The 25361-nt window shown below is 37.4% G+C and overlaps 3 protein-coding genes across 5 annotated transcripts in view; 1 reads left to right on the top strand and 2 right to left on the bottom strand.

Annotated features, from left to right (window-relative positions):
- The window catches only part of LOC123875177 (protein doublesex), a 272131-nt gene that overhangs the window by 120543 nt on the left and 126227 nt on the right, over positions 1-25361 (bottom strand). The window lies entirely within an intron of this gene.
- On the top strand, positions 13101-15573 carry LOC123875176. The gene is made up of 2 exons (XM_045920865.1): positions 13101-13287; positions 14754-15573. Exons 1-2 carry the CDS (start codon positions 13101-13103, stop codon positions 15365-15367), a joined length of 801 nt encoding a protein of 266 aa, XP_045776821.1. The 3' UTR covers positions 15368-15573.
- LOC123875175 (protein ALP1-like) lies at positions 13216-15866 on the bottom strand. Of its 2 annotated transcripts, XM_045920864.1 has the most exons (3): positions 15793-15866; positions 15568-15684; positions 13216-14433 (listed from the first exon to the last, which is right to left on the bottom strand). In XM_045920864.1, exons 1-3 carry the CDS (start codon positions 15864-15866, stop codon positions 13554-13556), a joined length of 1071 nt encoding a protein of 356 aa, XP_045776820.1. In that variant the 3' UTR covers positions 13216-13553. The 2 variants fall into 2 exon arrangements, with proteins under 2 accessions (XP_045776820.1, XP_045776819.1); XM_045920863.1 differs by having other exon boundaries at positions 15568-15866.

The following is a 25361-nucleotide window of genomic DNA, read 5'->3' as shown; positions in this document are numbered from 1 at the left end:
TAGATCGGTGGGATAAAATTACCCCATTTTTAGGTAAATTTCAAGATTTTCGGGAAATTGTAAAAAATCGAAATACGCACTTTTAGCAAAATCCGAGTATGAGCGATTATATGTTTTGCTCGTACAAATGACATTTGGGTATTCTTGTCACCGAAGACTGGCAACACTGGAATTTATCAAAGAAAAAGTGATTTTTGGCATGGTCTTTTTCACGGTATCCCCTTTCGCGTGGGTGCGAGCGAGAGGAAAGATTGAAACGTCATCGGGAGCGGTATATCCTGTAGTTTATAGGAAAATTATAAAACCGTGTAAAATCTTTCTGTGAAACGAGTTGGCGGCCATTTTGTATTTTTTTTCATTTTTCGAAATTTTGACCACGTTTTTGAGGCAGTTGGCAACATTTTGGAAAGTCAATATGTATAAATCGATTGTGTATCTCGGCTGGCAGTATGGAGATATGCAACCGGTGTTGCCACTTTTGGGGAGATTTTCGAGATTTTCAACTAAGAAACTCCTGTAAAATTTTGTATGAAAATTTTTTTTTTCACTGATGGTGTCGTATAGAAAACAAAAAGTTAGTAAGCCAAAATTATGGAGAGAGCTGATGATTGAGGGTTTCGGAGACGGGTGGAGGGCCCGCTTAAGGTATTGAAGATAGGTGGGGGGTGCTCGAGCAAATGTCATTCATGACGTCATCCAATTGCCAAAAAGCTGAAAAAAAATTCAAAATGGCGAAGAAAAGATGGCCGCCATACAAATTTCGCCGGTGTCCAGCTCGGAGGGTATAAAAGATGGAAGTGTGGTTTCTTGGCAAGAGATGATCAGGGTCTGAAGGTCTACTCGATGAATAGAAAAAAAATTCAAAATGGCGGAATTTATTTTTCCATACATTTTGTATGGCGAATATCGAATGTCTCATTCTCCTAGAAAAAGACAGAAAACGATACAATGATGTTCGGGAGATATGTTCGGGTGCAAGATGGGAGTCGGAAAAAATTATGACATTTCAGAAAAACAAGATGGCGGCCTATATGATTTTTGCAACTCTTTTGTTTTCCAACCGATTCAATTGAAACTCGCAATCTTTGAAGAATGTAGTAAACGATTAATAGAAAAAGTGGAAAATTTTGGAAAAACAAGATGGCCGCCGTACAAATTTCGTCGGTGTCTATCTCGGAGGCTATAAAAGATGGAAGAGTGGTTTCTTGGCAACAGATGATCAGGGTCCGAAGGTCTACTCGGTGGAGCAAACTCTGAATGCTCGCGGACCACTTTAGTGGTCCGCGCACCCACGCACCCTACTTTATTAACCTCAACTACCCCGTTTTTTACAAAAAATGATATGGATGTCGTTTTCAGAGTTTTCCACGGTGCTGATTTTGATAATGACATTTATTTTGTAATCCAAGATGGCGGACATGCATTTTTTAAGATAAAAATCGATGTGGGTGTCGTTTTATGGTGTTTTCGGGGTGAATTTTGTATCTTAATAAATCAATTTGGTTTTATATAATAAAATTAACCTTACCACGTCACGCGAGCTGCTTTAGCAGCTCGCGCACCGAGCAAAACACTAGTTATTATACTATATATAGCTCGATTACCACTCACTGACTCACTGACTCATTGACATAATTGTTCTCCTAGAAAGAGATGGAAAATGATATAGTGATGTAGGGGAGATGTGTTCGGATTCGGGAACCCTCTGGGGAAAAATTATGACATTTCGGAAAAACAAGATGGCGGCCGACGTGATTTTTGCAGCTCCGTTGTTTTCCAACCGATTTCGTTGAATTTTGCAATCTTTGAAGAAAATAGTAAACGATTAATGCGAAATGTCGAAAAAATTGAAAAAACAAAATGGCGGCCGAGCCGTAGCGTTTTAAAATTTTTGATTTTTCGACCCCGAACCGCGGCGCCACAGATCGGAAACGGGGTAATCGAGGATAATTATTTTTTTTGGTTTCGCCCACGATTATCCTGTATTTTGACAGAACGGAAGTGGTTTTTAAAAATACAAGATGGCGGCTGTCATGGCGGCCGTTTTGTTCGAGGTACGAAAAAACGCAATTTTAAAATTCGAATATCTCAAAGTTGGCAACATCAGAGCGATTCGGCTTCTATGAAGCGATTGTACATATAAACTTGAGGTATAGATTGGTGTGGGAAAAATTACCCCATTTTTCGGGAAATTTCAAGATTTAGGGGAAAATGTAAACAATCGAAATACGGACTTTTCGCAAAATCCGAGTATGAGCGATTATGTGTTTTGCTTGTACAAATGACATTTGGGTATTTTTGTGGCCGGAGACTGGCAACACTGGAATTTATCAAAAAAAAAGTGATTTTCGACATGGTCTTGTTCACGGTATCCCCTTTCGCGTGGGTGCGAGCGAGAGGAAAGATTGAAACGTCATCGGGCGCGGTATATCCTGTAGTTAATAGGAAAATTATGAAACCGTGTAAAATCTTTCTGTGAAACGAGTTGGCGGCCATTTTGTATTTTTTTTTATTTTTCGAAATTTTGACCACGTTTTTGAGGCAGTTGGCAACATTTTGGAAAGTCGACATATATCAATCGATTGTGTGACTCAACCAGTAGTATCGAAATATGCAAACAGTGTTGCCACATTTGGGGAGATTTTCGAGATTCTCCCCAAAAACTCCTCCTGTAAAATTTTGTATGAAAATTTTTTTTTCCACTGATAGTTTCGTATAGAAAACAAAAAAAAAATCGAGGAAAAATTTGGAAATAGCTGATGATCGAGGATGTCGGAGACGGGTGAAGGGTCCGCTCAAGGTATTGAAGATAGGTGGGGGGTGCTCGACCAAATGTCATTCATGACGTCATCCAATTGCCAAAAAGCTGAAAAAAAATTCAAAATGGCGAAGAAAAGATGGCCGCCATACAAATTTCGCTGGCGTCCAGCTCGGAGGGTATAAAAGATGGAGGTGCGGTTTCTTGGCAAAAGAGGATCAGGATCCAAAGGTCTAATCGATGAATAGAAAAAAAATTCAAAATGGCGGATTTTATTTTCCCATACATTTTGTATGGCGAATATTGAATGTCTCATTCTCCTAGAAAGAGACGGAAAACGATACGATAATGTAGGGGAGATGTGTTCGGGTGGGGGAGGCGAGTAGGGAAAAATTATGACATTTCAGAAAAACAAGATGGCGGCCTATATGATTTTTGTGACTCTTTTGTTTCCCAACCGATTTCGTTGAAACTCGCAATCTTTGAAGAACGTAGTAAACGATTAATAGAAAAAGTGGAAAATTTTGGAAAAACAAGATGGCCGCCGTACAAATTTCGTCGGTGTCTATCTCGGAGGCTATAAATGATGGAAAAATGGTTTCTTGGCAAAAGATGATCAGGATCCCAGAGTCTACTCGATGACACAAACCCTGAATGCTCGCGGACCACTTTAGTGGTCCGCGCACCCACGCACCCTACTTTATTAACCTCAACTACCCCGTTTTTACAAAAAATGATATGGATGTAGTTTTCAGAGCTTTCCGGGGTGCTGATTTTGGTACCAACATTTATTTTGAAATTCAAGATGGCGGACATGCACTTTTTAAGAAAAAATTGATATGGGTGTCGTTTTGTGGGTTTTTGTGGTGAATTGTGTATCTAATAAATAAATTTGGTTAAATATAATAAAGTTAACATAACCACGTCACGCGAGCTGCTTTAGCAGCTCGCGCACCGAGCAAAACACTAGTTATACTATATATAGCTCGATTACCACTCACTGACTCACTGACTCATTGACATAATTGTTCTCCTAGAAAGAGACGGAAAATGATATAATGATGTAGGGGAGATGTGTTCGGTTTCGGGAACCCTCTGGGGAAAAATTATGACATTTCAGAAAAACAAGATGGCGGCCGAGGTGATTTTTGCAGCTCCGTTGTTTTCCAACCGATTTCGTAGAATTTTGCAAACTTTCAAGAAATTGGTTAAAAATTAATAAAAAAAGTAGAAAAAATTGAAAAAACAAAATGGCGGCCGAGCCGTAGCGTTTTCAAAATTTTGATTTTTCGACCCCGAACCGCGGCGCCACAGATCCGAGACGGGGTAGTCGAGGATAATTATTTTTTCGTGTTTCGCCCACGATTATCCTGCATTTTGACAGAATGGGAGTGATTTTTAAAAATTCAAGATGGCGGCTGTCATGGCGGCCGTTAAGTTAGACGTACAAAAAATCGCAATTTTAAAATTCAAATATCTCAAAGTTGGCAACATCGGAGCGATTCGGCTTCTATGAAGCGATTGTACGTATGAACTTGAGATATAGATTGGTGGGGAAAAATTACCCCATTTTTCGGGAAATTTCAAGATTTTTGCGAAAATGTAAAAAATCGAAATACGCACTTTTAGCAAAATCCGAGTATGAGTGATTACGTGTTTTGCTCGTACAAATGACATTTGGGTATTTTTGTCACCGGAGACTGGCAACACTGGAATTTATCAAAGTAAAAGTGATTTTCGACACGGTCTTTTTCACGGTATCCCCTTTCGCGTGGGTGCGAGCGAGAGGAAAGATTGAAACGTCATCGGGCGCGGTATATCCTGTAGTTAATAGGAAAATTATGAAACCGTGTAAAATCTTTCTGTGAAACGAGTTGGCGGCCATTTTGTATTTTTTTTAATTTTTCGAAATTTTGATCACGTTTTTGAGGCAGTTGGCAACATTTTGGAAAGTCGACATGTATGAATCGATTGTGTGACTCAACCGGCAGTATCGAAATATGTAAACAGTGTTGCCACATTTGGGGAGATTTTCGAGATTTTCCCCAAAAACTCCTCCTGTAAAATTTTGTATGAAATTATTTTTTTTCACTGATGGTTTCGTATAGAAAACAAAAAAAAAATCGAGGAAAAATTTGGAAATAGCTGATGATCGAGGATGTCGGAGACGAGTGAAGGGTCCGCTCAAGGTATTGAAGATAGGTGGGGGGTGCTCGACCAAATGTCATTCATGACATCATCCAATTGCCAAAAAGCTGAAAAAAAATTCAAAATGGCGAAGAAAAGATGGCCGCCATATAAATTTCGCCGGTGTCCAGCTCGGAGGGTATAAAAGATGGAACTGAGGTTTCTTGGCAAAAGAGGATCAGGATCCAAAGGTCTACTCGATGAATAGAAAAAAAATTCAAAATGGCGGAATTTATTTTTCCATACATTTTGTATAGCGAATATTTTATGTTTTATTCTCCTAGAAAGAAACAATAAACGATACGATGATGTTCGGGAGATATGTTTGGGTGCACGATATGAGTAGGGAAAAATTATGATATTTCAGAAAAACAAGATGGCGGCCGACGTGATTTTTGCAACTCTTTTGTTTTCCAACCGATTTCGTTGAAACTCGCAATCTTTGAAGAATGTAGTAAACGATTAATAGGAAAAGTGGAAAATTTTGGAAAAACAAGATGGCCGCCGTATAAATTTCGTCGATGTCTATCTCGGAGGCTATAAAAGATGGAAGAGTGGTTTCTTGGCAAAAGATGATCAGGGTCCGAAGGTCTACTCGGTGGAACAAACTCTGCATGCTCGCAGACCACTTTAGTGGTCCGCGCACCCACGCACCCTACTTTATTAACCTCAACTACCCCGTTTTTACAAAAAATGATATGGATGTCGTTTTCAGAGTTTTCCAGGTTGCTCATTTTGATAACGACATTTATTTTGAAATCCAAGATGGCGGACATGCATTTTTTAAGAAAAAAATCGATATGGGTGTCGTTTTATTGTGTTTTCGCGGTTAATTTTGTATCTTTATAAATAAATTTGGTTAAATACAATAAAGTTCACATAACGACGTCACGCGAGCTGCTTTAGCAGCTCGCGCACCGAGCAAAACACTAGTTATTATACTATATATAGCTCAATTACCACTCACTGACTCATTGACATAATTGTTCTCCTAGAAAGAGACGGAAAATGATATAATGATGTAAGGGAGATGTGTTCGGATGCGGGATTCGACTGGGGAAAAATTATGACATTTCGGAAAAACAAGATGGCGGCCGACGTGATTTTTGCAGCTCCTTTGTTTTTTAAGGGACTCCGTTCAAATTCGCAACTATTAAAGAATGTAGTAAACGGTTAACAGAAAATGTGAAAAAAATTGGAAAAACAAAATGGCGGCTGAGCTGGAGAGTTTTCAAAATTTTCATTTTTCGATCCCTAACCGCGGCGCCACTGATCCTAGACGGAGAAGTCGAGGATAATTATTTTTTCGTGTTTCGCCCACGATTATCCTGTATTTTGACAAAACGGGAGCGGTTTTTAAAAATTCAAGATGGCGGCTGTCATGGCGGTCGTTTTGTTCGAGGTACGAAAAAACGCAATTTTAAAATTCGAATATGTCAAAGTTGGCAACATCGGAGCGGTTCGGCTTCTATGAAGCGATTGTACGTATGAACTTGAGGTATAGATTGGTGGGGAAAAATTACCCCATTTTTCGGGAAATTTCAAGATTTTTGCGAAAATGTAAAAAATCGAAATACGGACTTTTCACAAAATCCGAGTATAAGCGATTACGTGTTTTGCTCGTACAAATGACATTTGGGTATTTTTGTCGCCGGAGACTAGCAACACTGGAATTTATCAAAAAAAAAGTGATTTTCGACATTGTCTTTTTTCAGGGACGATCATTTCGCGTGGGTGCGAGCGAGAGGAGAGATTGAAAGGTCATCGGGAGCGGTATATCCTGTAGTTAATAGGAAAGTTGTAAAATTATCTAATTTGCTTCTGCAAAAAGAGTTGGTGGCCATTTTGTATTTTCTTCAAATTTTCCGAAATTTTGATCACGTTTTTGAGGCAGTTGGCAACATTTTGGAAAGTTGACATGTATCAATCGATTGTGTGACTCAACCAGCAGTATCGAAACATGTAAACAGTGTTGCCACATTTGGGGAGATTTTCGAGATTTTCCCCAAAAACTCCTCCTGTAAAATTTTGTATGAAATTTTTTTTTTTCACTGATGGTTTCGTATAGAAAACAAAAAAAAAATCGAGGAAAAATTTGGAAATAGCTGATGATCGAGGATGTCGGAGACGGGTGAAGGGTCCGCTCAAGGTATTGAAGATAGGTGGGGGGTGCTCGACCAAATGTCATTCATGACATCATCCAATTGCCAAAAAGCTGAAAAAAAATTCAAAATGGCGAAGAAAAGATGGCCGCCATACAAATTTCGCCGGCGTCCAGCTCGGAGGGTATAAAAGATGGAGGTGCGGTTTCGTGGCAAAAGAGGATCAGGATCCAAAGGTCTACTCGATGAATAAAAAAAAATTCAAAATGGCGGAATTTATTTTCCCATACATTTTGTATGGCGAATATTGAATGTCTCATTCTCCTAGAAACAGACGGAAAACGATACAATAATGTAGGGGAGATGTGTTCGGGTGGGGGAGGCGAGTAGGGAAAAATTATGACATTTCAGAAAAACAAGATGGCGACCGACGTGATTTTTGCAACTCTTTTGTTTTCCAACCGATTTCGTTGAAACTCGCAACCTTTGAAGAAAGTAGTAAACGATTAATAAAAAAAGTGGAAAATTTTGGATAAACAAGATGGCCGCCGTACAAATTTCGTCGTTGTCTATCTCGGATGCTATAAAAGATGGAAGAGTGGTTTCTTGGCAAAAGATAATCAGGGTCCGAAGGTCTACTCGGTGGAACAAACTCTGCATGCTCGCGGACCACTTTAGTGGTCCGCGCACCCACGCACCCTACTAACTTATTATCCTAATTTACAAAAAATAATATGGATATCGTTTTCAGGGTTTCCAGGGTGCTGATTTTGATAATGACATTTATTTTCAAATCCAAGATGGCGGACTTACATTTTCTACAAAAAATAGAAATGCCTGTCATTTTATGGGGTTTTTCGGGGTGAATTATCTTAATAAATCAATTTGGTTTTATATAATAAAAGTTAACCTTACCACGTCACGTGAGCTGCTTTAGCAGCTCGCGCACCGAGCAAAAACTAGTTATATTATACTATATATAGCTCGATTACCACTCACTGACTCACTCACTCATTGACATAATTGTTCTCCTAGAAAGAGAAGGAAAATGATATAATAATGTAGGGGAGATGTGTTCGGATTCGGAAACCCTCTGGGGAAAAATTATGACATTTTAGAAAAACAAGATGGCGGCCGTCGTGATTTTTGCAGCTCCTTTGTTTTTTAAGGGACTCCGTTCAAACTCGCAACTATTAAAGAATGTAGTAAACGGTTACCAGAAAATGTGGAAAAAATTGGAAAAACAAGATGGCGGCCGAGCCGTAGCGTTTTCAAAATTTTCATTTTTCGACCCCGAACCGCGGCGCCACAGATCCGAAACGGGGTAATCGAGGATAATTATTTTTCTTGGTTTCTCCCACAATTATCCTGTATTTTGACAGAACGGGAGTGGTTTTTAAAAATTCAAGATGGCGGCTGTCATGGCGGCCGTTTTGTTCGAGGTACGAAAAAACGCAATTTTAAAAGTTAAATATCTCAAAGTTGGCAACATCGGAGCGATTTGGCTTCTATGAAGCGGTTGTACGTATAGGCTCGAGGTATAGATCGGTGGGAAAAAATTACCCCATTTTTAGGGAAATTTCAAGATTTTCGGGAAATTGTAAAAAATCGAAATACGCACTTTTAGCAAAATCCGAGTATGAGTGATTACGTGTTTTGCTCGTGCAAATGACATTTGGGTATTTTTGTCACCGGAGACTGGCAACACTGGAATTTATCAAAGTAAAAGTGATTTTCGACACGGTCTTTTTCACGGTATCCCCTTTCGCGTGGGTGCGAGCGAGAGGAAAGATTGAAACGTCATCCGGCGCTGTATATCCTGTAGTTAATAGGAAAATTATGAAACCGTGTAAAATCTTTCTGTGAAACGAGTTGGGGGCCATTTTGTATTTTTTTTAATTTTTCGAAATTTTGATCACGTTTTTGAGGCAGTTGGCAACATTTTGGAAAGTCAGTATGTATGAATCGATTGTGTATCTCGGCTGGCAGTATGGAGATATGCAACCGGTGTTGCCAGTTTTGGGAAGATTTTCGAGATTTTCAACTAAGAAACTCCTGTAAAATTTTGTATGAAAAATTTTTTTTTCACTGATGGTGTTATATAGAAAACAAAAACTTAGTAAGCCAAAATTATGGAGAAAGCTGATGATTGAGGATATCGGAGACGGGTGAAGGGTCCGCTTAAGGTATTGAAGATAGGTGGGGGGTGCTCGAGCAAATGTCATTCATGACGTCATCCAATTGCCAAAAAGCTGAAAAAAAATTCAAAATGGCGAAGAAAAGATGGCCGCCATACAAATTTCACCGGTGTCCAGCTCGGAGGGTATAAAAGATGGAAGTGTGGTTTCTTGGCAAAAGAGAATCAAGATCCGAAGGTCTACTCGATGAATAGAAAAAAAATTCAAAATGGCGGAATTTATTTTTCCATACATTTTGTATGGCGATTATGAATGTCTCATTCTCCTAGAAAGAGACGGAAAACGATACATTGATGTTTGGGAGATATGTTCGGATGCGCGATATGAGTAGGGAAAAATTATGAAATTTCAGAAAAACAAGATGGCGACCGACGTGATTTTTGCAACTCTTTTGTTTTCCAACCGATTTCGTTGAAACTCGCAATCTTTGAAGAATGTACTAAACGATTAATAGAAAAAGTGGAAAATTTTGGAAAAACAAAATGGCCGCCGTACAAATTTCGTCGGTGTCTATCTCGGAGGCTATAAAAGATGGAAGAGTGGTTTCTTGGCAAAAGATGATCAGAGTCCGAAGGTCTACTCGGTGGAACAAACGCTGCATGCTCGCGGACCACTTTAGTGGTCCGCGCACCCACGCACCCTACTGACTTATTATCCTAATTTACAAAAAATAATATGGATATCGTTTTCAGGTTTTCCAGGGTGCTGATTTTGATAATGACATTTATTTTCAAATCCAAGATGGCGGACTTACATTTTCTACAAAAAATAGAAATGCCTGTCATTTTATGGGGTTTTTCGGGGTGAATTATCTTAATAAATCAATTTGGTTTTATATAATAAAAGTTAACCTTACCACGTCACGTGAGCTGCTTTAGCAGCTCGCGCACCGAGCAATAACTAGTTTAATAGTATACAGGTCAAAGTGACCATAATGTTGCATTGTAGTCGGGATCGAGTCCATTTGACAAGTGCAAGTAATATAAATATCAACTGGATGACTAAGATCCCTACACCGGCTGAGAAAACTGCTGATAATCGTCAAACAGTTGCATAGAATTTCGTCAAAGATAGCCAGAAGGCATCTTGACTAAGCAGACTTGCGAATAAAAGAAACCGCATTCAAACTGCTCATCCGTTTGAGCGCTACGATGCCACAGACAGACAGATACACAGCTACATACTCTCCCTCTGTTCGCGTCGAGGACCTAAGCATGCTGTCCGTATGATGGAGCCCTAAGATTGCCACATCGATGTGAGAAATGTTAAAAATATCAGGGGGCACGGCAGTGCCCCCGCCAAGACGAGCCAAACGCGGCGGCCGGGGCGCTACGTACCTTTTTCTCGAAGTGTTTCGCCGTATTTTCGACCCGTCATAACTTCGGTCTGGATGACGCTAGAAAGCTGAAATTTTCAGTATAAGGTGTCCTCAGCAAATTTACCAAATATACCAAATATCAAATATCTAGCTTTTATGGTTACAGATTTATTGATACCTAAAATACGCCGATTTCGTCCCTCACTGATGATCATCAAAACCTCTACTCAAAACCTCTAAGGTACTTCCCGAAGTCCTAGAAGACTGAAATTTGGTATGTAGACTAGAAATTGCATACAAACTACAGGAAAATTAAGACTTTGGAAATTCCCCCCCTCTACGCCTCTTATGAGAAAAGCAAATCTGTAAATTCTGTCGCTAGAATGTTGATATTTTCAGAATAAGATGTCCTTGGCAGACTTATTAAACGCACTGAGTATCAATTGTCTAGCTTTTATAGTTTCAGATTTATTGACAGTCAAACTTCTAGTCTGTAATTCTAGGGCACTTCCCGAAGTCCTAGAAGACTGAAATTTGGTATGTAGACTAGAAATTGCATACAAAGTACAGGAAAATTAAGACTTTGGAAATTCCCCCCCTCTACACCTCTTATGAGAAAAGCAAATCTGTAAATTCTGTCGCTAGAATGCTGATATTTTCAGGATAAGATATCCTTGGCAGACTTATTAAACGCACTGAGTATCAATTGTCTAGCTTTTATAGTTTCAGATTTATTGACAGTCAAAACTTCTAGTCTGTAATTCTAGGGTACTTCCCGAAGTCCTAGAAGACTGAAATTTGGCATGTAGACTAGAAATTGCATACAAACTACAGGAAAATTAAGAAATTGGAAATTTCACCCCTCTACGCCTCTGTATGGGGGAAGCAAATCTATAAAATCTATCGCTAGAATGCTGATATTTTCAGGATAAGATGTCCTTGGCAGATTCATTAAACTCACTGAGTATCAATTGTCTAGCTTTTATAGTTTCAGATTTATCGACATTCAAAACCTCTAGTCACAAATTCTAGGGTACTTTCTGAAGTTCTAGAAGACTGAAATTTGGCATTAAGTAGGAATTTCAACAATTATGAACAACAGATAAATTAAGAAATCGGGTCCCCCTTCATCCCCTCGTATATGAGATGCATATCTGTAAAATCTGTTGCTCGAATTCTAAAGTTTTCAGGATAAGATGTCCGTGGCAGATTTATCAAACGTACCAAGTATCTGTGTTTCCTGAAGTCCTAAAAGACTGAAATTTGGTATATCTGCTTCAAAATTGAGTTGCAAGATTCCACCCGAACAAACATATTTACATACGAGTACATTGCAAGTTGAATAAAAGCTTTTAAAAAAAGAGGTAACGATAGAGAGTGGGCCATGAAATGTACCTACAAAAAATAGATCCAAAAAAATCTAGGGCGCCTGCCAAAAAGAAATGAAATCCCACCAAAAACATTTCATGTAAAAAGGTAGCCAAGACTCACAAGTTCATAATGTTTTCACTGTTAAAAAGTTATGAGATCTCTAGTAGAGCCAAGCCCCTAGCTGAGCTTAGATTTGTGCTGGCCATGGGACCTATCCCAAGTCCAAAGTAATATAGCTCTTAAATGTTCTTGACTGTATCAAATTTATAACAATAAATAACAAATCACTCTACTTACAAGCTCTGATTCTACAAACCCTATATCTTGGTAAAAAAAGTACGGCTTGGCCGTTTATAGTTCGTGGATTTTTTATCTGAAATGACATCTAAGCCCGGAATTGCTTCTGCGACCATCACGAAGTACAATACAAATTAGTAATTGTCGAACAAACTATTCCTTAAGGCCTTAAAATATGTTATGTCATGTAATAGTTTTACGAACATTAAACGGCCAAGCCGTCCTTTTTTTACCAAGATGTAGGGTTTGTAGAATCAGAGCTTGTAAGTAGAGTGATTTGTTATTTATTGTTATAAATTTGATACAGTCAAGAACATTTAAGAGCTATATTACTTTGGACTTGGGATAGGTCCCATGGCCAGCACAAATCTAAGCTCAGCTAGGGGCTTGGCTCTACTAGAGATCTCATAACTTTTTAACAGTGAAAACATTATGAACTTGTGAGTCTTGGCTACCTTTTTACATGAAATGTTTTTGGTGGGATTGCATTTTCGAAAACGTTCAAAATAAACCTTTTATTAAGATTGAATACTATATTATATTCGAGTTCAATATACCCACAATACCTGAGAGCCAGTCCACACGGCGCGTTGCGTCAGCGTTGCGTCGACGCAGCGCTACCACTGCGTTGTTTTACATACAAATAACCAAGGTGTTCACACGGCGCGCTGCGTCGTCGCAACGCACACATGATGGACAGCAGCCCCCGAGACGAAGCGGGAGGGGGTGTACTCGTGCGACGTCGGAGCGTCAGCGCTCAGTTGCTTGTGCGTTGACAGAGAGGATACACGGAAGCTCATTTCGTTTTACGTTTACGTTTTTGTATTTAGTTTTATTTGCAGGGTAATTAGTTTTATTTGCAGGGTAAAATGAATACCATTGAAGAAATTGACATAGATTACTTGATTACATTGATACAGGAAAGGGAAATTATATGGGACAAGTCAAACGTAGATTTTAAAAATAAAAATTTAAAAACAAAAGCCTGGGAAGACATATCAAAAGTTTTATTTCCTGATTACGAGAATTTCACAGCTGAACGAAAAAATAAAGTTGGTGAGTTCACAGTACAGATATTTATGTTTTTTTTATTTAAGAGGGCTTTCAAGATTTTCTTGCACCGCCAATTCCGCGATCAGTACAAAATTAATATCTCGACACTCTAAAATTTTAAAACTTAGGGAATTTAGATTAGCGTGAGTACTATTTTATTACTTAGCTCAAAACTAACCTAGACTACGCTGAGTAGGTATAAAATATTATTTTTTTACTGATCGCGGAATTGGCGGTGCAAGAAAATCTTGAAAACCCTCATAATACAATTATACCTTATTTAGCTGCCAAGGCAGAGTTCCTCTAGTCATAAAATAGGTCGCATATTGCTGTCTTATGACATTCGGTGCTGTCTGTTCTTCATGTACGGGTTGTATTGGGAGAAATTCATCAACACTTATAGCAAATTTATCTCTTTGTCTAAAACCATCTCGATCAGCGACAAAATTGTGTAATACACAACATGCTTTTATAATGTCAGTAGCGAAGTCATAGGACACGTCTATCGGTCTGTGAAAAATGCGCCATTTGTTAGCCATAATCCCAAAAGCGCATTCGACATATCTTCTGGCTCTGCTTAGACGGTAATTGAAAACCTTTTGTTGTAAGTCGAGATTTTGACCGCCATATGGACGCATAATATGTTTGCTCAGTCCAAAAGCTTCGTCACCCACAAATACATACGGGGTTGGTATATTGCTACCAGAGAGTGGCTGGGGTTGAGGTAGTGGTAAGTTGTTGTTAATCATTAGCTCGTACAGTTTAGAATTTTGTAATATGGTTGAATCGCATTCTTTTCCGTATGCACCGATGTCGACAAATACGAATTTGTAATTTGAATCCACAATAGCTAGCAACACAATCGAAAAAAAGGCTTTATAATTAAAAAAAAGTGAGCCACTATTTGCAGGATTACACACGCGGATATGTTTGCCGTCGATGGCACCAACACATTGAGGAAAATTTGCCTTTACATCAAAACCCCTCGCTATTGTTTGGAAACTTTCAGTTGTCAGTTCAGGGATGTTGTCTCGAAGAAGATTGGTCCATATAGCACGACAAACTCTTTGTATTATATATGCAATAGTAGATTTTCCCCGTTTGAATTTGAAATGTAAATCAGTTATTGAATTTCCACTTCCTAGGTATCTGAAAAGAAAATAATTACTATAATATGCATTTATGAGATAGATAGATACCCGAAAAAAAATACTGACATATTCAGACATCGATAGCAAATAACTTTCTCTATGTAACCAATTAATTCTGGAATCGCGAAAAAAATAGCAGCTGTTGCATACATTTTGATTCAGTAGGTATTGCTTTTTGTATGTAACAGCTGTTATATTTTCACGATTCCAGAGTCGGTCACATAGTGTTTGTTAACGATATCTGAATATGTCATTAAATTTTATCGAGAAATTCACTATGTATAAATTATTAAATCATGTTTACTATTGGTTTTGCAGGTAATGATTTAATAAAAAAATGGAGAAGTGTAAAAGATAATTACTTCAGATATTCAAAAAAATTAAAAGAAGCATCAAAATCGGGCTCGGGCGCTACGAAACTGAAGAAGTATCATTTATACAATCAACTCCTTTTTTTGAGAAAAGTGGAACAAAATGCCACCGAATCTAGCTTAGACTCGCCTAGAGAAATCAACAATGAATCTACGTCTACAAATGATGACATTACCACAGACAACACTCCGCGCTATGTTCCAGTCGCGCGCAAAAGGGCAATGCAAATGGATGAGTTTGAAAGAGAAGGACTAAAACTTCTCAAGGAGCCGGAAAATCGCCATATGTCCTTTTTCAGAGCTATATTGCCATCTATTCAAGAATTTTCCGACCGAGAAACTCTCCGTTTCCAAAGTAAAGTTATACAAATTATAGATGAAATGCGGTATGGACAAACATCATCATATGTGAGTGGCCCATCAACGTCTCACCAACCACCATATGGGTATCAAACAGCAAATTTTCAAAGTACATACATTTCTGATTTTAATAATTCAATTACATCTCCAGAAACATCTCAAGCAAGTGAAGAAACTGAATACGATTTTTCTAATTTGTAATTACTGGATGATATCTCTCTTAAATAATGTCTAAATTTAAAATTATGACAATTGCTGATTATTTGTGAGTTGATTACTCTCTTAAATAATGTCTAAATTTAAAATTATGACAATTGCTGATTATTTGTGAGTTGATTACTAATTAAACAAACCAAAAAAACTGTTATATTTTTATTACTTAAATATATTTATATAGTTACCTTAAAGTGATTCCCAGCATTTCTACTGGTTCCACTGGATTCCTCATATTAGTATAGTTTTTTCGTATGTGTGGTTCTAAGGACTTCAATAAACATTCGAAGCTGGATACACTCATTCTAAAAAAATTATAAAACTTCTTTTCGTCTAATAGCAACTCCCGATATTCTAAAAAAAAAAACTGTCCATCACGATTTCTTAATGAAATGAAAGGACTGATCCAGTACCGTCTTGTGATCTTGCGTCGATTTCGGCGGTGACGTAGTAATAGGAGCAATGCTAGACGTCTTTTCCGATCCATGATTTGCTATAGACTGACTGCGAATTTTTTTCAAAATACTTGCCGCAACTGTGCGTCGCCGCTGCGCCGACGGAACGTTGACTGCGTCATAGTAACGCTGCAGCGCCCGTGTGGCCGGCTATGCGTCAAAATATTTGCGTTGCGACGACGCAACGCAACGCAACGCGCCGTGTGGACACGCTCTAACGCGCTTCACTTTATTATGCAACGCTCTGAATGCGTCAGTTGCCGACATACATATTATACATAAGTATGCAAAACGCCGGCACGACATGTTAATGTCGTATGCAATTGTGAAGACCACGTGAAATTGATATTTCACCCCGTACTTTGCAAGCAACTTCAATATTCGGCGCATGGGTCATCAGAAAAACCAAATAGATGGAGAAATTACTTTTGGAGAAATTAAAAAAAAATATATTACATCTAAATACATAAAATTAAAGGAAAAGTTGACTGATTGACTGACTGACCCATCAAAACTACTGGACGAATCGGGCTGAAATTTGGCATGCAGATAGCTATTAAGACGTAAACATGAGCTAAGAAAGGATTTTTGAAAACTTAACCCCTAAGGGGGTTAAATAGCGATTGAAATTTGTACAGAGATAAAACTAGAACAAAATATATCAAATTAAAAATGTAAAACTTGGTACGCAAATGTTTTTTCTTTCAATTTGTAATTCATTTTTGGAAAAGCTTCACGTCTCCCACAATACCTTTAAAAAACAAAAGTACATAATAATATGCTGAAGTAGTAGTGATTAAATAACTTTATCATAGGTATCTCACACAGAGATAGGTAGGTATGTATAAAATATTTCGACAGAAGGACTCTATCTATCTATAAACTTGAGTCATAATTTTATTTATTTAAATATCTCCTGTTGCAAATTATATCAAAACAAGCTACGTACAAGCGAATTAGTTATTCACTTCGAAATCCTTCAAGTACATGTAGAAATACGCAGTTATTAATAAAAAATAGTAAATTTATAAATAGTAAATAGGTGCCCATATAATAGCTAAATGCAACTAGGAGCAAATCGTGCAATAAGTAAACTCGATTATAATATTCACCTCATTGGACGTCAAAGCGTAACGCGTTAAATACAAAGTATTATCATATAAATTATAAACTGATAACTCGCAACAAGGTCGTATGCATGATCCAAAGGCTCGGTTCAGTCAGGTCACTCGTAATCACAATGCAAATACTTGCATTGCGATGTAATGGCATTATAACGGCGAGACTAGTACAGGTTTTATTTTTACTTTTATGCCTTTGTCTGTTCCTTACGCTTATGCTAACGGGACACTCCAGGTGTTAATGTTAAACATGCTATATTTTCTAAAAGTTTTACCAGATGACGCGAAAACTCCAAAATGTGTTTATTTTATTCATTTATGGCTGAAGGTAATGATGCAAGTCCACCCAAAATTGATCAAAAACAATAACAATAATAATAATATGTTCTGTGCTAAGCGCACGCGCGCGAGAGTGAGAGAGACAGAGAAATTCATCCATTTTCTCAGACATTAAACGAACGTTAAAAAACAACATTTGGAAGTTGTATGTCATTTTACTAATGTGAAAATGTGTGAAGAACTAATTAAATCTTAAAGATGCTCGGCCGCGTTTTAAATCGTACAACGTTTCGAATTTTATCAGTGTTGATTATTTACCTTGATTTATGGGTGCACCCTATTAAGCTGTTGATAAACTATTTAAAATAATATAGTAGTTTTTTTTTTATATTTCTAAATAATTTATGTCAAATAAAGTAAAAAAGTTAACCTCAGAAAATTAAAGTAGCTAGTAGTCAATCCGATGAAACGCATGCTTCCACGTGTATTCAGTATTCACGGTCAAGGTCGGACTGAGCGATGATAGCCTAGATATGTTGCACTCTTGTAGTTTGTGACATTGTTTGCGTGTGTTTGAAACTATGATTTAAAATCTCTTTTTTATTTTCCTTTTTATTAACCCCCGACCCAAAAAGGGGTGTTATAAGTTTGACGCGTGTATCTGTGTATCTGTCTGTGGCATCGTAGCTCCTAAACTAATAAACCGATTTTAATTTAGTTTTTTTTTCTTTGAAAGGTGGCTTGATTGAAAGTGTTCTTAGCTCTAATCCAAGAAAATCGGTTCAGCCGTTCGAAAGTTATCAGCTCTTTTCTAGTCACTGTAACCTTCGATTGTCGGGGGTGCTATAAATTTTTAATTTACACTTGTAGTTCCTAGGGTTTGGTGGAAAAAAATTTAATAAAGCCTATCGGGATTTACGGTTGATTATAATATCGCAAAATATCTATCCTACGGGAGCAAACCCGCGGCAGCCGCTAGTCATATTTGGGTACTTTTCACTAATATAAGTATCTGTTCTTATTAGAATTAGAGTCAAGTAATAACTACCTACGAGTAATAAATAGCAGCGCATATTAGGGTGCATTGTGAAAAACTTTGGCTTGAAAAGCAATGAGACGAGACCCGTAACATAAATTTGACCACCTAGTGCGTTTAAAAAAAACAAAATATATTAATTATTTATGTAAGACAATAGTATCTCTTATGCTACGTCCGTGACTTTACCACCGGTTCGGAATCAATATTCTACTGAGAAAAGCCGGCAAGGAACTCAGTAGTTGGCTCTTTTCAAATTATGAAAAGTTACAATATGTAAAAATATGCACCATGCAACTGAAAACTCAGCCGGTTGCTTTCACACATGTGTGTATGTATTGTACTTTATTAAGTCGAGGTTATTATACGATAATTATACTCGACTCCTCCTTGCACTCGACTCTACCAGGACACTTACGTCTTGTAAGTGTCCTGGACTTAATAAGACGTGTTTTCACGCAATGTTACGGTTCAAATCCTCACAGTAGACAATACAAAATACTTATGGATAACGTCTTCAATCTATTTATATCGTTGCTTGTGTATCGTGTTAGGTTGAGGACTGATTTTTCATCGTCAAACAAACTCTAACTTGTGAATAAAGATGAGGATTTGGCATATTTCCAATACAAAAATTTTCAAAACGTCAAAATTCTCCAGTTTGGCGATCCAAAACATTATTTGGCGATCAAAACAACATTATTTCGCCCGCGTGGAGTTTGGTTTTTAAATCCCATAGGAACTCTTCAATTTTCCGGGATAAAAAGTAGCCTATGTCCTTCACCGGGATGTATCCTAAGTCTTTACCAAATTTCATTAAAAGCGGTTCAGTGGTTGGGTCGTGAAAACGTAGCAGACAGACAGACAGATAGACACACTTTCACATTTATAATATTAGTATGGATTTAAAACTTAATTTTATCAGGCTATTGTCAACTCAGTTTCCAGAAATATTAAAGTCCTGTCCTGCGTTTCAACCTAAGAATTAATTTGATATTCAGAAGTAAGTATGGCTTCGGCTGTGGCTAGTTACTTTACCAATGCCGCCAAGCCGAGTCAAGTGCGAGTCGGGCACACACGCGAAGGGTTCCGTACCATCGTACACGAAAAAACACCATATTTTTGTGATAAACTTAACCCCAAATTCAGGGTTTCGGATTTTTTTTTAACTATGCAATTAGACATTGCTACCTGCCAAATTTCATGATCTTAGGCCAACGGTAAGTACATATAACTTTTGATTCCTTTAACGGGTCTTGACAGACACGACAGACAGACAGAACGAAGTGATCCTACAAGGGTTCCATTTTTCTCTGGAGATACGGTACCAAGAATAGAATCAACTCTATACGGAATCGTATGGCGATGTTAAGTCGCTCGACTGTAGTGTAGGTACGTCTTTGTTTCCCTGATGAGTAAGACGCGTGCTTCGCCTTTATCTTTTTCTAGAGCTCTCATTGACAATCGTACGAGTAGGTCTGTCGTCGGCTCTTAAGCGTGTGATCTTTTTATAATGATGTAGAACAGAGAAGACTTTGTTATACTTTGCCTTAGATTTTGAAATAATCGATGTTAGTTTATAACCTACTATCAGAGTTAGCTTTACTTTAAAATTGAGCCGAGAACAAAAAACCTTATCCAATAGACACCATATTTTTTTATAACTATACAGAGACTAGCTGATGCCTGCGACTTCATCCGCGTGGATGTAGGTTTTTTTTAAAAATCCCGTGGAAACTTTTTGATTTTTCGGAGTAATTGTAGTATTAACATAGCCTATGTCACTCTCCATGTCTTCAGCTACATCTATACAAATAATCACGTCGATCCATTGCTCTGTTGCGACGTGATTGAAGGACAAATCAATAAACCAATCCAACAAATGAACACACTGTCGCATTTATAATATGGGTAGTGATGTTCCCACTAGATTCATATTCAATATGGGGTTATTCAAGGGGCGGTTCAATAAATTCCTGATAAGCCAGCAATGCATTGGTGGTTCCTCTGGTGCTGCAATTGTTCGTGAGCGTCGGTAATTCCTTAACATCAGGTGACCCACTCGTTTGTTTGCTCGCTATTTATATTATATATATATCAATATTTAGTTTGTGAATTTGTATGTAGGGGGTAATCTCCGGAACTAATAATCCGATTACATTATTTCCGAATGATATAGGTTATAATTAATTAATTATTATTGTCCCATCTTCGGCTCCGAGATTTAATATTTTTCACTTGTAAGTAGTCTTCGCTACGCTTCAACCCACTCGCACGTAGTTTAGCTATATAAGAAAGAAAGAGATAGCATGCTCCCTACTTTCATAGCAGCCATGCCGGCTACAGGCGTCATTCGTTTTCGTGCGCGCGCGACTACCGCACGTAGTAAAAGATAATAAAAATAATAAAAAAATAAAATATTTCTCAAGTTAATTACCATGCCGAAAAGAAGGCACATAGCACTGTGCATAAGCATAGCATAAGGAAAAAAAAATGGCGTAAAAAGATTAGAAAATATGAAGAAAAATTACGACGCCAGCATTACGGATCGGATAGTGAAGGTATGTACGAAAAAGTTATTCTTTTTGTTTCCATGCTGACTATTTCTTGGCTACTTATAGCAATTATATCTCTGATCTACTACGTGATATTAGACCGTAGATTAAAAACAAAAAACAAAAAACAAAACGGCTTCGAGTCAATACGAGATATTGACCAATAGCAATATATTATGAGTTAATACGAGATATTGACCAATAGCAATATATTATGAGTTAATACGAGATATTAACCCTTCTTTTATTTATTTATCTTTTCAACTTTCCCCGGTCCCCGCAACCAACAGCACGACCGCTACCTTCTGTCGTGGAAATTCCACACAGGGCTGACTCGATTGAGCCAGAAGTATGGGGCGTGGAGCCCCCGCCATCACCACCTGCGGCGGTGGCAGCATCTACATACAGTACCCGATCTGACAGAGGTTACAAATGCACCCCCTAGTGCCGACTAGAACTCTTACTCGCTTTAGGGGATTTCGAGAGCCTCCTTAAAGAGAGACTAAAAAGGAGGTAAGGGGCGAATTATTAAAAAAAAAAAAAAAAAAATGCTTATTTCCAAAAATCTGTCCCCTGCTGAAGCCCTCCGTGCTCAATCCAGAAATTAGCACAATGCTAACAGAGTCGGCCCGGAATAGAGATTCCCGTGTTTTAAAAAAGCAAAACCAGCTGGCATGTGCTTTTACAGTACTCAGCAAGACAATGTCGGACATGCTAACTAAACAAATAGAAGCACCGGCGATTCTGAAAAATCTTGCAGATGCGGGTAAATTGATTGCTGACTCCCATTATTTAGAATCTGAAACCAGACGCTCACTCGTGACGCCTATGGTCGACAGAAAAATTGGTTGATTTCATCAAGTCTTCACGGGGCATCCAGAAGACGGGGAAACTTATCCAATCTTCAGCCACACGCCGACGCAAGTTTACCAGCGCCGTTCAACAGCGTACCAACCACAGCCGGTTCGCAGCGGGCCGCGAGCGTCAACGCCGCCACCATCGACGTCTCGACGTCACAAGCAGTCGTGGCTGGCGAAGCAGAAACGATAAGTTCCCAGGTACATGCGGGTCGTTTAAAATTTTTCATGAGAGCTTGGAAAAATATTACTAATGATGAAGCTGTTCTTAATAGCATTTCTGGGTATAAAATTCCATTCACCGAATTACCAATTCAGGACCCAACATCTTATCCAAAAATATCTCTTCCCAATAATAATAATAATAATGAGTTTAATTTTTTCTCAAGCAATTCGTAGATGTGAACCGTGTAAGGGCCAATTTGTTTCAAGGTATTTTTCTGGTCCCTAAAAGTAACGGTGAAAAACGTATTATTTTAAATTAAAAAAAAAAAAAAAAAGCTTAATAAGACTTGTAAATATAAGTCACTTCAAAATGGAAGATATTAGGACTGCAATTAAGTTAATGACCAAAAACTCTTATATAGTAAACCTAGACCGCAAAGAAGCTTACTTTTTGGTACCAATACACAGAAATCACACAAAATATTTAAGATTTTTTTTTTTTTTCTCTTTTCGAGTTCTTAGTTTTACTTTTTGGCTTAAGATCGTTGACACGGCTTTGGTCATTTTTGAGCCATTTTGCCGCTTCATATTTTGTTAAACACTGCATTTACGTAAAATATATTCATACTACATTGTAGAATATTTCCTGTTTTATTAAATTGGAAGAAAATATTTCCCAATTTATTTTTATTTTTTATTTTATGGCCTGAAATATCAAAAGACTATTAGTGAATTTTGGGTTTCGTCTCATCTTTGACATTCACTACATCAAAAGTTACTAGGTCAATTCATACCAAGACATATATATTTTTTTTTTAAAGATGAGGTCCTGAACTAACAAAGTAACAGATTCAAAGTTTCAATTGGCATTTTTTAAATTAGAAAAATCCAAACCAATAAAGTTATAATTTTATAAAATTATAGTCATGTAAAACTATCATTTAGGTGGATTATTTTTCTTTATTTATAAATAAAATTAAGTACTCATGAAAGTAAAACATATTTACAATATATGTTATGAAGGGGTTAAAGAAAACATCTAAATTTAATTATTATTTGTTACCAAAAATAAACTTGAAATACACCATAAAACTGCGCAAACATGCAGTTGGAATCGAACTAGGAAACTAGTATCGGTCGAGGCTTTTCCGAGAACGGACGTAACACTTGTTTTCTGAAAATTCTTTGAAAGTTTTCTGAAAGTTTTTTGAAAATTCTTATTGGATTATTTAGAATATACCTGAAATTGTAGTACGACTATCACATCTCAATACTAGGTATTTTTAATACTCGTAATTTTTTCTTACAGATAGTTTAAAACTTTTGTATATATAATATTTTAATTTTTGTGTTTTGCGTATGTAGTTAAGGATTATAGCTGTTGTAAAAATGTAATACATAATTTGAAGAACGAACTAGAAAATACCTATCAAATCTTATCGAACAAGACCATTCTGTACCCAACTAGGGTAAGACAGAGAATTTGGCAGCTATATATGTGTGTTTGTTTGTTTATCGATTTCCTCATTATTGCCAAACTACACATTAAATTTAATATAAATCCCGTCCCGTATGTTAGAGGCTTTATTATGACGTCAAAACAAATCAATTTAGGAGATATAACCAACAAAAAACCAAGAAGTGTTGCGAATTTAGAAGTACTTAGATACATGATATGAAAAAAAAATAAAATAAAAAAAAATGTAGATATGTCAAGAAAAAATTAACTTCAGACAGATGGCTAGAGTTTGATATCAAATCCATTATGCAGATTTCGAATATATATATAATTTATACATATAAAGATATACTTAATTATCTACGATGTATTTTTGGAAAAGGGACAGGGAAACCCATCCTCTTCATCGGTGCCTTTCCCTGGTGGTGGGTGTATTATCAGGCAAGCTTTCGCCAGGCAATAAGTCCCTCCATCAGCAATGAGTACAATTCTTGCATCCTTGTCGAATAGTACAAAATCCCAGTATACTTCTAGCTTTAAACTATGGTATGGTATGGCTATTGCAATACTAAAAGTTTAGATCCTTTTGATATTCAGGTTTATGACTTACTGGACTTCCTAGCAGATTGCTTAAGGAATGTATCCTCTTATGGTTCATTAAATAATCATCGTTCAGCTTTATCTCTTATTACCATAAATAAGGTGGGCCAAGATGAACGAGTAAAGAGGGTTTCTCAAAGGTGTTTTTAAAATTAAACCAACCTTTCCTAAGTATGATACCACTTGGGATCCAAATGTAGTTCTTAATTACCTTGCAAACTTATACCCAAATAGCTCTCTTAATTTGGAACAACTCACTAAAAAGCTAGTAGTTCTACTAGCCTTGTCTACTGGACAAAGATGTCAGACATTAACGTTAATTAGGATCCCAAATATTAAAATGAGCAGTGAAAGGATTGTTATAACGATTACCGATATTATTAAAACTTCAGGGATAGGCAAATCACAACCGAGACTTGACCTCCCTTATTTTATACAACGGCCAAGAGTTTGCCCAGCGGATACACTAGTATCCTATATAACGATGACCTCGATCTGCAGATCTAGTCACGATGATAGACTTATACTTACTACTAAAAAACCCTTTCATCCTGCTTCGTCCCAAACCATTGGACGATGGATAAAACAAATTCTCACAGCTAGTGGCGTCGATACGGCAATATTTAGTGCTCATAGTACTCGACTTGCAACTGCTTCTGCTGCACTACGAGCAGGTGTCAGTGTCGATACTATAAGAAAGACTGCTACCTGGTCAGAGCAGTCAGCAACCTTTGCGAATTTTTATAATAGACCTTTGACTAACGATAATTTAGGTTTTGCTAATGCACTATTTAATGTTTCGCCTAATTAAGTTATTTTCTTTGTATGGAATACAGATTCAGGTTAATTTTTATGTTAATTTTCATAATAAATAACTACTTATTTTGTTTAATCTAGATTTGTTTTTGGTTTAATATTTTGCCCTCCAACGTTTCCATTTGCTCTGAACATCTTACAAGTGAAAAATATTAAATCTCGGAGCCGAAGATGGGACAATTAAATGATCAAACGAACTTACCAAGTGAAGTTCGATCTTGATTGTCCCATCTTCGGCGAAGAGATTTAAGGTCCCTCCCATCCCCGTCTATAATAATTATTTATTATTTACCCGAAACATCAACGTTGGAGGCCTTGTTATTCTCTAAACTAAATGACGCCTGTAGCCGGCATGGCTGCTATGAAAGTAGGGAGCATGCTATCTCTTTCTTTCTTATATAGCTAAACTACGTGCGAGTGGGTTGAAGCGTAGCGAAGACTACTTACAAGTGAAAAATATTAAATCTCTTCGCCGAAGATGGGACAATCAAGATCGAACTTCACTTGGTAAGTTCGTTTGATCATTTAATTATCGAAAAGGTAGGTCACGCGAACGAAGTCGCGGCGAATGACTAACTTTTGTATTTTTTTAAATTTTCGTATTTGAACAGACAGACGCGGAAGGCTATCACTGTAATG

Source organism: Maniola jurtina, chromosome 19, assembly GCF_905333055.1.
Source record: "Maniola jurtina chromosome 19, ilManJurt1.1, whole genome shotgun sequence".
NCBI classification, from domain to species: Eukaryota; Metazoa; Arthropoda; class Insecta; order Lepidoptera; family Nymphalidae; genus Maniola; species Maniola jurtina.
This window is presented reverse-complemented; position numbering and strand designations above follow the sequence as displayed.